This window comes from Lagopus muta, chromosome 2 (genome assembly GCF_023343835.1).
Source record: "Lagopus muta isolate bLagMut1 chromosome 2, bLagMut1 primary, whole genome shotgun sequence".
NCBI lineage: Eukaryota > Metazoa > Chordata > Aves > Galliformes > Phasianidae > Lagopus > Lagopus muta.
The window spans coordinates 75,165,006-75,182,062 of NC_064434.1; the positions used below are offsets into that span (position 1 = coordinate 75,165,006).

The 17,057-nt window shown below is 34.5% G+C and overlaps 1 protein-coding gene across 5 annotated transcripts in view; it reads left to right on the forward strand.

The window, feature by feature from the left end:
• Positions 1 to 17,057, forward strand: part of SDCCAG8 (SHH signaling and ciliogenesis regulator SDCCAG8) — a 100,493-nt gene that overhangs the window by 21,494 nt on the left and 61,942 nt on the right. For all 5 annotated transcript variants that reach the window (XM_048937582.1, XM_048937584.1, XM_048937585.1 and 2 more), the window contains 3 exons: positions 333 to 467; positions 4,113 to 4,229; positions 15,807 to 15,949. In XM_048937582.1, coding sequence (XP_048793539.1) covers positions 333 to 467; positions 4,113 to 4,229; positions 15,807 to 15,949 — 395 coding nt within the window. The remainder of the gene's footprint in view (positions 1 to 332; positions 468 to 4,112; positions 4,230 to 15,806; positions 15,950 to 17,057) is intronic.

A 17,057-nucleotide genomic window follows, 5' to 3' on the forward strand; every position in this document is an offset into this window, starting at 1 on the left:
AATAGTTCTTCCATAGCTGCAAAAGTATTGCAACCAGGTGCTTATGACACTTTGATCACGTTAGCAAGTTCTGAAGACTAGTCTGACTAATGGAAAGTTTCAAATACATGACCTCATGATAAATTAGTTCAAAATAACATACCAATTATTAAAGTAATTTAGTTGTATTTGGTTAATATTTTTATTATATTTCTAATTTATGCTTTTTCTTGCATTTCTTGGTGTATATTTTGTCTATATAGCTACAGTTACTTTCAAGGAGAAAGTCCTACAGGGTTTAAATCTGTAGCTGGCTGAATTTCATCATTGCTGTGTTCTTGTTTATTTTGCAGGTGACGGCCATGTCTGAGAATGTTGCCATGTTAGAGGCTCAGGTAGAGAGAATTACAAGGGAAAAGAATTCTCTGGTTAACCAGTTAGAAGAATCACAACATCAGCTTGCATCCCACGAAATGGAGATGAACAAGGTAGGCACATTGCTTTACCTCCTTGTTGTAACTTGGAAGATGAGAGGTTTTTTGTTTCTCCATTTTTCTCTGTACTGGTAAAGAGTGCGTGATTACAAACGTAAACTCTTCTGAAGATTCCACGTAAAGTTTTACAGAAGAGAACTTTTATGTCTTGTGATTCAAAAGTTAAGCTTCCTTTTTCACAGACTATGCAAATTCTGATTATAATTTGTATTAGGTATAAATAAGATGCATAGTATTCAACCCTGTCCTGTAATTACAGGTTTTCAAGTACTTGTAGAAATGCTTTGCAGTGTACTTTTTTACTAATTAACGTTGATGATAAGCATTCTACAAAGAAATATTTCTTCTATGTAAGAATTACTGTTTAAAATATATATTAGATCTGTTTTATATACATACAGTATAAAAAATTTATATGCAAATCAGGTCTGTCTGTATTGGTTTCGGGTGCTCTATACTGCACAATTCTCAACCCATTAGAGCCTTAATGTTATGACATGAGAAATAAAAAAAAAATGCAGTCTGAAGCTTATAATGGGGAATGATAGCTTGTTACAGCAGTTATTTTTTTATCGTAGGAATTAATTCAACTTCATGAAGATGAGGGGATGCTAATTTCATATAGAATAGACAATCTGCAGATGAAAATTTGTTACGACCTTTTGAAATGTTTGTGGCTGCTCAGTAACCCTACAGCCAGTAGTTAATTGCAAGGTTTTTGGGGAACAGTTTGTTCTTCAGGCCTCCACTTCCACTGTGGAGATTGTTAGCTGTTTGTCTTCCTCAGTGGCCGATTCTGCTACAAATAGGTGAAAGTTATGCAGAAAATTTCCAGCAAAGAGCCCATCAAATGCACTAGAAAACTTAATTCAAATTCAACTCAAAGAAATAAAGGTCATTTTAAGAATGTAAAAATGATCTGTTTTACCTCTTCTGATACATGAAAGTTTTGCTTTTCTGGACCAGATTTGTGGATGGCTGTAGTGCTACTTTTGAGGGTGGGGTAGTAAGGGATGGAAGCAATACGTCCAAATATGTACTGATTTGGGTTGACTGATTTTATAGCCTGCTGATTTGAACCAATCTCCTGAGAGAGGTAATTTTGTGCTCCTAGTCTCTGCTCGAGTTAAAATTGATACAAAGCTGAATAGGTGATCCCTTTGCAATAGGCAATGCTGTGTTTTCATTGCACTGTCATGAGAGACTGGAAAAGTGTGTTCATGTTCCTGAGCTCAACTAAAAATTCTGGAGGAAAGTCCTGATGTTGAGCTCCTGGGACAACGTGCATCGCCATGACTGCTGTCATTGATTGTATAATGTTTACATCCCCTTGTGCATCTGATTCATTTCCAAGCTTGGTTTGCTATTAATAAGAACACTAAATTTTGATTTCTCTGGAATTCTTTTTCAACCTTCATTCTGAACTACTAGAAGGCTGGAAAATCAGTTATTAGGACAGCACCATCTGCTGATCCTTCTGTGTTATTCAGTGTGTACTGTGTGCAGGGAAGCCAGAGGCAGGGATGGCTGCATGTTTTTTATTTTGCTTAGAGGAAGGAACCAGGTCACAGTTTGTTCATTCTTAATATAAAGAATGGAGCCATTAGAAAAACAGGATTGGCGGTCTGTGCAGCTGCTGCTTAGGACTTTTCAGTTGCATGTCACATTTCAATGTTAAAAAAAAAAAATAATTAAAATTAAAATAGATAAAAACCTATATCATTGTTTATAGTGTTTTGTAGTTTCCATCATCTGCAACAGGACTAAATTGGCAAGTTATCCTCCAAGAAAATGGTCCTTTTTCCCTCTCATACTTCTAATTCATAAGTGATGCTGTATTTTAATGTCAGAACAGTTCTGTGAGAAAAGAAATGTTGTTTTGGATAATAGTAAGATGTTATGACTCTAATGAGGTCTAAAGAGGTGCCGTGGAGCTCTGATACAAGATAAATTCCTGCTCACATAATAGAAGACCTGTGTTTTTAAGTAGCATCAGAAGATGTATTGGTACAGACTGGTTCTGTGATTTCAGTGGGAACCAGAAGGGAAGGTTGACTATGAGAGGTTATGTCAGCATACCATAATAGGTAAAAACTAAAAAAGAATTAGGAGGGGTTCACCAAGCAGTAAACAGGGGTGGGACAACTGCTAAGGGAATTAGAAGAGTCAGATAGGTTGTAAACCCCTGGAGTACTCAACCAGTGGGGAAGTGGGAGGAAATTTGTGCTGGGAAATAAGAAATATAAACTGTTGCAACTCTCTGCTCTGATGCACCTCTCTACTCTGAAGGTTGTTCACTTCTGCAAAAGCGTGAAATAAATTGTGATTCATAGCTAATTCTGCCTGAGCTCAGACTATTGGACACAAGCATTTCTCACAGTTCCTTTTGGTATTGTTTTTTTCATAAGGTGCCTGATGGTTGTATGCATACTTACTTCCCCTGTACCTTTTTAAGAGTGAAAAAAATATGGAAATGAGAAGAGAGATGCGATTGAACGGTCAAAATGAATTTGTCTTGTAGAATGTGTGACTGGAAATTGTAAATAAGTGCAGGGGGCCAGTAACATGTTAAAAATGTGCCTATTTAAGAAGCAAGTCTTGTGGAAGAGAATAAGCAGGGCAGGTGTGAGTTGGTAAGAAAATTCCGAGAGTAACTGTTCTCATTGGGGACTGTGAGGGAAAGCAATCTTGCATGTTTTTTTGTTCTGTTTTTTGTTCTGTTTTTTGTTTTGTTTTTTGTTTTGTTCATTATTAAGATAAAATAAATAGCCACAAATTGGAGGTAACTAGCCAGGGAAAGTGAAAAGGAGACAGCTTCTCTGCTATCTTTCTCCATTCCTAACAGATAAATTTAAATAAAACCCATTAAGTCAAGAAATAGGAGAGTAATATTGTCACAGAGTAGTTACATGGGAGGGGTTAGCCTCCCTCAAGACTTCTGAAGTCAAGCTACCTTTGAGATGTAAAAGCAACCTTTCAGATGTAAAAGCAATGAGGGGTTAAGATAGTGAACATCCCAATAGCACAGAATACTTGTTGATATTGTGGGAGTGATCTTTTATTTTTTTTCAAATGTTGCTTCAGTACCTTTCTTTTGGCCCGTGCATATGGTAGAAATACGCATTTTTAAAGTAACTTATCTTTGACTTTTAGCAAGTCTATAGTGCTCTGATCTAACTTTGAAAATTAATGTATTAACATCTAAATGTTTTTTTTTCTTAACAGCAGAGAGTTGGCAAGACAAGAAACAGTCCTTACAGAGGAGTATGATAGATTCTTTACTTCTAGGTTGTTCACATAGACTTTCTTGAGATTTCAAAAAGAATGGGAGAAGAATGTAAAAGTGACAGTAGTTTAACAGTATTTAGTGGCACATATATTTACAACATAAATATTTATAGTTAGCAAAATCTTGATCCAAATATAATTGAATGTAGAAGGCTGTGCATATTTCAAAGTTAATCACTATATAGAGAATTCAGATCTGCTTTTTATGTAAAAAACATTTACCATATGTAGTCTTAAAATTTCTGTAAATTAAAATCTTGCGCTTAAATGACCTCTAGAGGGCACCAAAAGATCTCATTGCAAATCCTGGCTCTTCAAGCTACGGATCATGTTGTCTGTATAATCTAACAGGTGTGTGGAGAAATGCGCTATCAGTTGAATCAAACCAAAATGAAGAAGGATGAGGCAGAAAAGGAGCTCAGAGAGTACAGAACAAAAACTATAAGGCAGCTTGAAATTAAGGACCAGGTAAGAGATGATACTGCTGTAGCTTTGCAGTTATTGGAAGCCTAAATAGGGTAATTTCGGAAGTTGGAATGATTCATTTTTCTAATAGTGGTCATTTATTACTGTTAAATGGTTTCTGAATTAATGGCAACAAGCCAGCTATTACTGTTAAGTAAATACCTCTTGGTTATCTTATTCTTGTTTTCAGCCCTAATTTGTTAAGTTTTACGTAGTACTCATCCCATGCTTTCATACAGAATTACTTTAGCATATGAATTCATACAACGTACTTGAATTGTATATGCTGTATACATATGCTTATGCAGTCTTTTCTAACAAGTAAATCACATGTAACTAGGTATACATATAGCTTGACAAAACACTAAGAAGTCTTAAATATAAACTAACTGTACCAGGAAAAAAGAAGATCATTTGTCTTCCAGTTTCTTTAAAGATTCAAGTCTAATGAATGCTGGGCTTCATAGAAAAGTTTAAAAAACAAACTGTCTCTTATACTATATACAAAAACCAGTATATGCTTTACAGGTGAAAAAAACATCCACTGCAGTAAGGAATATTATTAGGATAACATGCAACATACTTGGCAAACAGCTTAAACTGGTGTAGTCTGCATCTTTTGAAGTGCCCTTTTTGTTGAAGTTCTGTCCATTTTTCTTTAGGTATTCAAACTTCCAGTTATTCCTTCAAAATTGTGATTTTTCACGAGAGTAAATTTCTTTTGAATACACAGAGGAGTGCATAAGATGCATGAAAGCATAATTTTTACATGGATTTTGTGCATAGAGCAGACTATCCAACAAGTTTTAAATCATTCTTTCACTTGTAAATAAGTGAGCAAATCAGCCCCTGTGTAAGAACATACGTGGAAAAAAATGCTGTATTTCTAAAATTAAATTTTATTTACCAGTTGCCCAAAATGTACATCTAGACAATAAGTTTATTAACTTAATTAAATACGAGTTTGGACTTGAAATGTTATTGATTCAAATTATAGTAAAAAAAAATACATAAAATAAAAAAAACTTAATTAGGTAAAATAACTCATTAATATGTATTGAAAAATCATATAGCTCAGAAGAGCAGGGGCCTTCCAAAGCCTTTTGTTTTCAGGCTTGTTTTTTCTGGTGTTTTTTTTTTTTTTTCTATCCTCCTGCATCCCTTAGGCCTGAGGACACTTTGAAAAACAAAAAGCAGGCTTGTCGTCTGTGCCTTGACAGATATCACAGATAAGAGAGTTGGCATAATCTTGGCATACAAATAAAACAGGATGTGTTTAATAGGATATCTGAAGAAGCAACTTGGATTTTAAATCCTGTTCTGTGACTTGCTTCAGGATTGCCTTTTGAACAAATTGCAAAATTGAACAACACATTCTCATCTCATGTATTGACATAATAGTATTTTATTCATTGTGGGAATGAGTATACTAAAATGTGGTAATTTGATATAATTACAATAAGGTGATGGAGGGAGAATCCCTACCAGTAGAGATTAGAGTAATTCAGTAATTATGTAAATAACTATATTGTTCAAATACCATAGTTGGTTCCTTTGTAAAAGAAAAGTAGGAAAAAAACCAATGGAAAACAAACTTATTTTGTTTAAATACTGAGGCTCAGTGTCTGTTAGCTATTTCATTGGTGAGGCTCTAGTAATCAAGAAAGTTCTGTATAGGTCTTAATATTATTTAATGTGTTAAAAGTTATGTTTTATTCCTTTTCTTTTTTTCTTCTTGTTTTAAAGCATAGCTTTACAAACACTGTCACTGCAAATTGTTTCATATAAGTAAAATGAAAACAGCTTAATCACACTTAGTGTATTTAAAGGTGAACCTAAGATGTTTTATCTTACATGGCACTAAATTGCAAACAGTAATTGTTCTTTGGTCTCTCAGCCATGACCTGACCTTCTGTCTAAGACAGAGTTGATACCTTTCTTGGCCACCATCTGTTCGTAATAAATACATATTTATATTTTAAAAGTAAAGAGATACTAGTGTACAGAGTGCTGCTATGTGTTTTTCTGTTTTAAAAGCAAATAATGTTATTTCAAATTCACTTTTGATATACTGAGAATGAGTTTCCTTGTTTTTTAAGATGTGCTTTTGTTTGTTAATTGTGTGGATAAGTTCTAGTTTTGAAGATGTATCTGAGTTTGTATATAATGACTTTATAAAAAGGATTAATGCTATCCAGGTATGTCAGAAGAGTCAGAAACTCCTATGTGTGCAATCTGAGATGATCAGGTATACATTTGGTAAAAGCTGATATTTAAAACATTCTTTGAAAATGAATTTGTATCGTTTAGGAAATTTAAAGGAAATTATATGTACATAATATATAGTATTTTCCTCTTTTTTCCAATATCTCTTTTCCTGTCTGTATCACTCAGTAAGGACTAATTTAGAATATTGGTGCTTTTGTGGGAATACCTGTAATTGACTTTGGATACGAATATATCTTAAAATAAAAATAAAGAACCGAAGAGCAATGCAACCTTTTAAATTGAATAACTATTTTGTAAAATCATCCATCATGATGTGATTTACCCTAGGATTGAGGGTGCAAGGGGCAAGGAAGAAATATACCTCACGGTTTCTCAGCACGAAGACTGCATCTGTTCATCTGAGCCAGTATATTGTAAAGTAGCATAACCTACTGCCCTCTCTTTTTCTGTTTCAGCTCTCCCGTTGTGGTTGTGACTGTGATGAAATAAAATACTTAATGCTTTACCTTCTTAGGAACAAGCTTTTTAAAAAAAAAAAAAAAGAAAAAAAGTGCATTGCCTTCACGGCAGTAAACAGTGTCCACACTAGGGGTTGTAGTAGCACAACTATATCAGAAAGAAGTCACGCCCTAACCTAAATAGCTGTTATCAGAAGAAAAAATTGTAGCATGTTTGATACAGTAGGTCTTCACTTTTATGATACTTTTTCTGTGAATTTATAAGCACTGCATGGACTGATTTATGCATTTGTTGTAGAAATCATTTTTCTGAAAATTTGAAGTCATTGTTTCCTCAGATTAGCATCACTTATTCTTTTCTGCTCTGCATTTAAAAAAAAAAAGTCTACTGTTAATTGCTTCCTGTCTCTTTATAAGTCATTTTTATTTGGTTTAGAAAATCTTGCAAGCTTCGGAAAACAGTTTGTAGTCTTGGTTTATGTAATCCCAATAATAATTTGGGGATCTCTGTTAGAGTTCAGGAGTGTTTCACAACTGGTCTTCTTATAATAAAGCTCTGGAATATGTTAAATGCAACTACAGAAAATCAGTCCTGTAAATTTTCTTTAAAAATTTTCTTTTAAAATGAGGAAAACATTTTATGTAGGAATAAATCTTAGCCTTTAAGCTTAACCTACAAAAACAACAGGAGAACAACCTTTCAATACTGTATTTAAAATTCAAATGTAATTTGAAGCTGAGGATAGCAGAATTCTCTTGCATGCCTTGTAGGTGAAAGAACAAAAACCTCCAGAAATATTACACCAGAAAAACCCAAGATTTTTTACGAGCTGTGGTATGTAAGTTTCTGAGCCCAAATAAAAGATGATGGAGTCACTAATATGTGCAACCTATACGTGTGGAAAGAGTTATACATAAGAAAATTTTTCTGTTGTATGACAGAACCTAAATGATGTCTCCATACACTATAGACTGAATGACAATTTTGCAGACAAATAAAAATCTGGCAAAATTGCAGTCCAAAAGCATTTTGCCAAAAGGTATTTGGGGAATGTTTATCTCATTTGTCATAAATCCATGATTTATAGTAACCTAATTTAGACATTATAAATGAAGAGATTACTGACTGTCTTCATCAAAAATAAAACAGGCCAAGAATTTGGGTATATATTCTGGAAATGCGTGAAGTGTGTCCAATACAAGACAAAATACAACCTCCTGAAGACACTGCTTCCCTCAGATGTCATCTTATGAATAGATATGAGCCATGCTTCAAAAGATGAAGTTTGTCACGAGCTGGGACATTCACAATATCACCAGATGTTTTGAAACCCAATAGGATTGCAAGGCTTAGTACTCTGGTGAGGATGGATTAGAATTGTGTGTCAGAATTTAGAGCTGTTACAAGATTGCTCATTTTTATACTGACTCCATTAGTTAAAAGATTCTCAGAAAGTTCTTTTTTTAAAAGGAATCTCTTGAGTTAGTAAGTGTATTCGAATGCTGTTTGGCAGGGAGGAAAAGAATGAAAATATTACAGACACCTTGAAATTCTTAAGGTTAGATTTTTTTTGTTTGAAAACAATGGCCTTGAGAGTAAGAAAAACCCACAAAATTGCTATTGGACAAGAAAGCCTCAAGAAAGAATGTGTGATAACCTTCTACCGTAACTAAAAGCCTTCTCATAAATCCTTCTTTTTGTTTTTTTTAATATTCCAAGTCCTATTCTCAAAATAGGTAAAGGAGAAGGGAGTGAAATGTTATTACTTTATGGCTTGCTTTGTTACAAATTTACAGGAGGAAAATATTTTCGTAACTGGGTTTAGTAGCTCAACTCAGGATTTTTGGAGTAAAAATGTTGATCTGGAACTCAACTGCATTTTACAAAGGAAGTGTCTAATTAAAGTTATGAAATATCTGCTGTTCTTGCTGTGCTATAGTGTTGCTTTCATATGTCAACCATTCATTCCACAAGGATCACTGAGATCACCCTTCGTTATACGCTCTTAGTCCTGTTTTCGTGAGAAAAATACCTGAGGCTGGGAATCCCAGTAGTAGATTTGTTTTATTATTATTTTACTTTATTTTTTGTACTGGTCTGCTTCTCTGAAGCAGCTGGCCTGCTAAAAAGAGTGAGATGAGCTTTTTCAGCCCATGTTACTTATCAGAATTTTATTTCTCATAGCTGCCAGTGACCCAAGTAATCTTGATCCATGCTCTATCACCTAGAGTGGTGTTACCATGTTAACACATGAAATTATTTATGTACATTAAACATTATTCAAAGTAGTAAAAGCATTGCACAGCTTTTGGTTTAAGTGTGCATATACTTAATGCTTACAGAAATGTTTTCTCAATTCTTTTTCTTCTTAGACTAGAGTAAGAGTGACTTTATCAATAGTCATTGTGTTAACAATCTGCTCTGAAGTAAAATAATGTTAAAGTCCCTGACTATCACTTTTCTATTGTCACTGTGTAGCTTTTCTTAATGCTATCTAGGAAGAGATAATCCCACATCAGTCACGTGGAAGATGTGTTTGAAAGGATAAATGAAGTTATTTTTGTCCTCTCCTGTTTCTCCACAGCGAAGGTGTAATCTTCCCATTTGTGTTTCTTATATGTACCCTGCTTTTCTGACAATTTCTTTTCAATGAGCAAACCATCTTCTCCCCACCAACCCTCAACACCCACAGCTGCAGTCCATTTAAAAATACACCTTGTTCCCCTATGGTACAAAATCATTTTCTTATCTCTACTGGTGGCTGCTGAGATAATCTCTATTACGGCAGCGTTGTCTGTTAAAATGTTGCAGTAGTAATCTCCATGGGTTTGAAAGTTTTGTTCCTGAAATAGCATTGTGGTTCAAATATTTTCAAGAAAATAATGTGGTAAAATCCTTGTATAAGATATTTATTCCTTCCTGTTTTGCAAGGTATTTATCCACAGTATGCAGGGGCCATGTTGTTCTTTGAAAGTTTGCACAAGGACAGACATGTTAAAGTACTGCTTAATTTAAAAATGGTGCGTGCATATTCATAAATATGTACTTAGCAACACAGATCTTGTCTTTCATTTTTTTTCTTGCCCCAGCTGCACATAACTAACAGTTACAAATAGAAAGTTTGCTTTCATTAGATTTAAAAATGTCTTTGAGATCATCCCACCTCCATACTATTCCCTGTTCTTTCTCTGCCTCTCTTCTAGCAAGCTGCAGACCCTCATCTCTGTTAATTCTTGATCATTTTGCAAGCAGAAGGTTTGCTCCTGGCTTTTGCATAGGTGATGGCTCTGGTCTTGAAGTTTTGCCCTTTATTATGTTGAAAAGCCACACTACTGCCAGATGCCATTATGTTTCTTTGCGCTTTAAGTGGTAATGTGGCCACAGAACTACATGCACCTGAGGACTGCAAGACTTCCACTAGATAAGGCTAGAATAATTAATATCTGTCCAACAAATTGCAGTCTGTAATATTATCTAGATTAAACCCTTGCTTTTCTCTCTGGTGTTTGGAGGTCCATAGATTTGTGAACTGTTGGTGGGGAAAAGGAACTCTGTGCGTTTATTGGAGATACCTCTGTGCTTCTGCTCACGTTTGTCACCTTTCACCGTCAATACATGAGTGAGTCCTCAATTTCATTCCTAACTTGAGATTTATGTTTTGGACTAAATGATTTGTGGAAATTTGGATTGTTCTGTGTTTGTAGAGAATTGACTCTAGTTTAAAGAGGTGATCTTTGTGGACTCTTCTAAGCCTTGCTCATGTATTTATTGTAATTCATTGGTACACTGTCACAGGCTTTTAATCTCAAATATACTTCCAGAAAGGAATTTTCTCCTTTAAAACCAGATTTAGTTTTCAAAACTACCTTGTATTCTAAAGCAGATTTAAATAGGAAACAGCAGTAATTCACATAGGATTCAAAAGGGAGAAAAACATTGTTGGGACCTAGCGGAGGTTAACCTTGTGATGGCCCTAAGTCACGTTATGAAGTTGGATAGCTCTTCAGGTGCAATATGCTGTGTCAGATGGCCATGCCTGGGAGGTCTGAGGTTTAGGGACTGATCAGAACGTAGTTTTGCTTGATTGATATCAAGATTAGGATAGAAATGACTGCAAGTGACCCCTGCTGAATATGGGCTGCTAGTTTTCTCCGAGTAAAATACCTTGGAATCTTGCTGCTAAAAGTTTGCTCTTTCTTGTAACTTAAAAAAGAGAAAAAGAAACTGTGTGAGGTAATTCTGTTTTTGATTAATTTGTATATACATGAGTAAAGAAGGCAACATTGGTTGAGATAAGTTCTAAACAATGCAGAAATTCCTTGTTGCTGTCATATAGAATGGTTAAGTGCACTTGAATTACAATACTGATGGTACCTCTTAAAAGGAGCTTAATTTTAGCCTTACTCCTATACGCTAATTTCATTGTGTTGAAAAGCTGTTTTAGTAAGTGAAACAGAACATGGGAGCTTCAGGGCCTGTAAAGTTTTACTATATATTAATTTGAAACATATTTGATTTTATAGTTGTTGATTGCCTTTTGGTGCAAATGCTGACAACCATAGTATTTATATTTCACTTTCTGTTACTGTGTCTTCATTCTTCTATTTCTTGGTTCTATTTTATGTGTTTTAATGTGTTAAAATGAAGGGAATGAAATAGGAAACAAAGAAAAGAAAGTACTGCAAATTTGTGGAAATATCTTTCCCTCCAAAATTACAGTGCTGCAGAATTTGTGCTATGGCACAGTTAGTGCAGAATTGATTTTTTTTTTTAGGTTATACTGTGTGATTTCGTACATGGTACGTAAGAATACTGGCATAACAGTGAATGTCATAAATCAATTATTAGCTCATTTGGTTTTAATGTATTTTTTATTTGCTAAAAGGCTTCTCAAGTTGTTTTTACATTTTAATAGAGTATGAGTCTTTACCACAGTTTAATCATTCTCATTTATTGAATATAAAAAACAGCATTTGTCTTTTCTGTCAGCTTTGCTGCTATTTAAAATTCTGTGGAAAAACATCTGCTGGTTTAGAATTTTAAGTTCCATTTTTCTGCATACAATAGAATCAGCATCAGTACGAAAAGAATTAAGCAATTATTTTAATCTTCAATTTGGCTTGTTTTCAATCAAATTACTTCATTATTAAATTTTATCACTCTGTGGAGTTAAAGAGATGTCTAGTTAATTAAAAAATATGTTTTTACAAATACATGAGTATTCATAGGTGCAGATAATTTCAGATTATTAATGGGGAGAATATATGAAGATTCATCCAGTGTTTGAGAAATTCTCCTTTATTGCCTTTTTAGTAAGATGTATTAATGTCACTGAAAGAGCATCTCCAGTGCTATCCTAAAATGCATTGTGAAAATCAGAAGACAGTTTGTAAACACCTCATGAACTAATGAATGAGAAGAGGAATGCTTAGAATTCCAACTGTTTCAAGAAACTCTAGAAAGTACTACATGCTGCAAACATAAAATAGCTCAGATACTGAAAAAATATATATATGGGTATGTGTAAGAATTTTTACTGTGATGTTATTTCCTCAGTGTGTTAATTATTGTTAAATAAAACTTCCTTCATTCAACTGAATTGGAGAGGAATGCAGAGTGGTGTTAACGTGCTCCTCTTACTACTTACTACTGTTGTTTCTCTTGCTGAGGTTCAGGCTGCCATCTTTCAATGGCAGAGTGCCTTTTCATACTTCTAAAAGTTTAGGCAGTGCAAAACAGATCAAATAATACTTTTAAAATTATGTGCAGAAGTAATAAGATTATTAAAGTTGGGGAGTTAGGCACCAGAAGTTGCCTGCTGCAATGTTCTAAGCTTAATGTAGTCTTGTTGTACGTATACGTTATGATAATTCTGTTTCTTGTTATACTGAAAATCTGTTTCAGATTTTCTTATACTCAAGATTGTCATCTGTCTCTTTTCAATTCTGTACTCCATCTCTTGTCTCTCACGTACATTGAAAAGTTAACTATTTTGAAGAAATATTATCTGATCATGTAAAAAGCTGCATTGTAAGTGATAGGCTCTGAGGGATCAAATTAATGCTGCGTGAGAAGTGGAGTTGTCACTAAAATACTTTAGTTGGTGGTTTGGTCCTGCTTCTCCCTACAGTTATGCTAAGGCCTGGATAGCAGCTACAGAACTGCTTGCAGCTTGCCAGTAGAAAAAATAAGTACTAAAAGTAACGCAAAAACTAGCCTGTATCTGACTAGTTTTGGAAAGGTTCCTAGGAGGTACAGTGAAGAAAACTCATTGATTATGGAGTTTTTCTGTGTTTTGAATTCTGATTACATTGTGATGAACTTGACTTGTGATATTTCTATACAGAGTTATGCATTTTTGAGTCTGACATTATTTGCGGGAGAGGGAAAGTTTTGTTTTTATTGATGTATGAAGAGATCTCGGGTTCAGAGGCTTTGTGTTTTTCAAGCCATTGTCTGAGTTCCTAAACTGAAGAAACATCTAGCATCAGGAACTGGGCTGTGAGTTTTCACATAATAATGCTTGGCTTCTACCAAGTTGTTTTTAATAACTGTTTCTTAAGAATTATTTAGTTAATGTCTCTAAAGTATGCCTGGGTCAGACACCTCTGATTTGTGACTTGCTTGTTAGCACGTCCTCTTGGGTGACAGTAGTTTTCTCCTGTTCTTTTCTTCTGAGATTGTCTGCTAGTTCTGCTGTGGCCACTTGCAGGTTGGAATTCCTGTTCCTCTCATCACTTGCATTGTGATGACATCTAAATGCTGGTATTTAAAATATATTTGTGTGTACATACACACAAACACATGTATACGTCCCTGTATGTGTGTGGAAAGAAGCATCTGATTTGGAATGTTGTAGTTATTAATGAAAGGAGTGGAAGTGAAATTGGTCTTGACAACCTGTGTTTGCTTCCCTGTTACTTCTTACGGAAGTCATAAGCTCCCTTTGAGTCCTTAAAGATCCTGTTACGGATTGTTGATTGAGAATTCATTTCTTTGAATATGAATGCATATCCATGACAGCTGAAAGCTGTGGACAAATTTTAGGGTTGAGAACTGAAGGTTCAACATCTGGCTGATAGAACATGTTCTCCAGGGGTTATTCTGCTCTGAAGTTGCTTTCTTCTGTAGGTCTCTGTCAAAAGCTGAGTGAGGTCGTTTAACTCGAGGCAATGGTGAAAAGCCCTTCTGTTTACTGAGGCATTTCCCTGTTGTAGTGGCGGTGAAGTGTACTGATGTTCACAAATGTGGTTATTCTTTCTCAAATATACTTAATTGATTCTTTTCAATTAATTCATATTATTGTGTTCGTTTTTTTGTTGTTTTTTTTTTTGAAAGAATTTTTTAAAGCAAATCTTAATGGTGTAATGGGTTGTTACAGTCTTTGAAGGGGAAGAAGACTAACGATCTTGCAAATAGTTTCACTCACTTTGTATTCAAAATTGAAATTACTGATTTAGTTTGGGAGGTATCCTATATCATACAGGTGACATTCAAATTCTAATCAAAACATCACAGAATCACAGAATACCAAGGTTGGAAAAGACATACTTCATGAACCTTTGTTGACTGGTAAAAAGAACATCATGAAACCTATTCCTGGATGGAGAAATTGTGTTTATCTGCAACATCATAACATACTGGAAGAGATTTGAGTTAACATTTTCACAAGAGGAACAGAGACAACATTATTACAAAGATGCTTCAAGTGCAAATATTGGCACCGAATTACATTAATTTGTTCTTGTAGTTGTTTGAATGAATAATTTAATTAACTGAAGAAGATACTAAGGCTTGTCTACATGAGAAAGCTATGACAAAATAAGTTATGGTATTGAAGTATAATAGCTATTCAGCACTGACTCCTTACATGAACAATTTTATTCTGTACTGCAAATGTCCTTTCACAATTTAGATGACTTAAAGATATGCAAGTTCTTTCTAGCTCCAACAATGAATTAATATTTATGTAGGGAGTTTATGTAAGATAGCTACTACCTTAAAAAACATATATTGTTATTCTGTGCTACATTGCCATCATTAGAACATCGTTACAACCAAGTATTGCATTATATTTCAAATGTATTCCTGCAGGTACTTGTATGTTATACATGGTCTCTATTCTGAGAATGTTTACAAAAATGTTTCACATGTTGATACTATGATTAAGTTGGCATTAGTTTGTCCAGGGTTTTTCACTGCAATCAAAGATGTTGGTCATACAACTTTGCTGCATGTGTGATAAATTAATGTACTCATTACCTAAATCAGGTTTACTTTCTTGGTTTAGTTGACATATAGAGACTTACAACGTAAAGAATATGACAGCATTAATCATGACCAGTGTTTAGGATTCAGTCATAAATAACTTGTTTTATAGCAGCAAAATCACTAAAATACCTTTATTCTCTTAACCTGATATTTTAAGAGTATGATGAGAGCTTGAGTCCCCTGCATTGTTATGTATGTAATAGATAGGGTAGGTAACTAGGTAAACAAGGAGATATCCTATGTCCAGTAGCATCTAAGCACGGTCACTTCTGCTTTCTGGCTTTCTGATGTAGTGAGTTACAGATGCAAATATGGAAGCATTCACATGAGGAAATAAGAAAATGATTGTAACGTGGATCTCTTAAATATGCAAAGGCAGTAATATTGTGTATTAATACATTTTTGGTATTTGTATGATATGCATTTTGACTTTCCATGAGAATATAACGTCACATATTTTAATTTACTTGTTTTGCAGCTTTTATGTTCATATTACTTTTGTTCTAAAGCAAAAATACACGTTATTTTTCAGGAGTTTTTATCACATTAAGATTTGCTATCTTCTAATGTTTTTCCATGCATTTCTTAAATAAACTTTCTATGGTTCTACAATTTTCTAAGAAAATAGAAAAACTGGGATTAGAGCTGAATGGAAACAAGCAGCGTTTGGAACAAGCCCAGCAGGATGTGGCAGGAGCCAGAGAGGACTGCCTAAAACTGACAGAACTGCTGAGTAAATCTGAGCACCAACTGCACCTCACCAGGTACCCCTTATCCTATTACATGCTATAGTACCAATTTCATTCTGCTAATGTTTTTGCCACAGGCTTTCCCCACAGCTGATAGCTGCAGTCATTGCATGGGCAGCCCCCCAGACATATTAAAAGTGGAGACTTGAATGACTGAGTTATGAACTATAAGCAGCTAAAAATTAATTACTAGTGTGAAGCAAAGGCAATGTTTAACTCCAGTGGTGAGGTATCATACTCGTACCCTTTCCAGCTCTTTTTCCTGCCTGCAGCTACTTTCTTGTTCTTGTGTTTGGTGGGACAAGAATACTTTAAAATGTCATTTCAGACTGTAATGTACAGCAGCACCCTTAAGCGAAGGAATTTGCAGATTAACAATGTGAAGTTTATGCAGGTGAATGACCAGGAACATATAAATGTATCTAATCATGCTAAGCTTCCTTGAAGATTAAACAATCAAAAGGTAATATTACTGTCTACACCTAGGAGAGAAACTCAAGAATGTGTAGAGGGTGTTGAAGTCACCTATTCAGTGGTATGTGATGTTATTCATTACACATTTCTAGAAAATAACAGAGGATTATCCTGCCAGTAAGTCATTTCAGCTTGAGTTTATTTTTTTTCCCCTTTTGTCACACACAGCATTATTGTCTTACTGTTGGAAGGTTTTGGTTGTGTATGTGTTTGGCTTTTTCTAACTCCTCCCCTCTTGTCACCTGAAAACTGAGTATCTGGATAGAAATCTGAAGACTTTTACTCAGTCCTTAATCAAAAAGTTGAGTTAATTTAAATTTTACATGGGAGGGGAAAAAACCCTCAGATTTTTATCACTTAACAGACTGTCTGTATGTTCATCCAAGTCTTGTACTCTTTGGGTTTATGAGAATTCTGCCATTGAGTAAATGGAAATAAAATAAAGCTTCATCTAAACTATTAAATTCAATGAATCAATTTTTTATTCAGCTCCATTTCTGTGTAATTCAGAGCACGGTAGTTTAACAGATGGAAGAAAGTACCACTCTAACAGCCTGTATTTAGAGAAAAAATATGCTAGAGGTTAATGAACTTGAAAAAAGTTTTGGGTGAGTTGTTAAGATATCTAAAGTTTTGATTTAGCAGAACT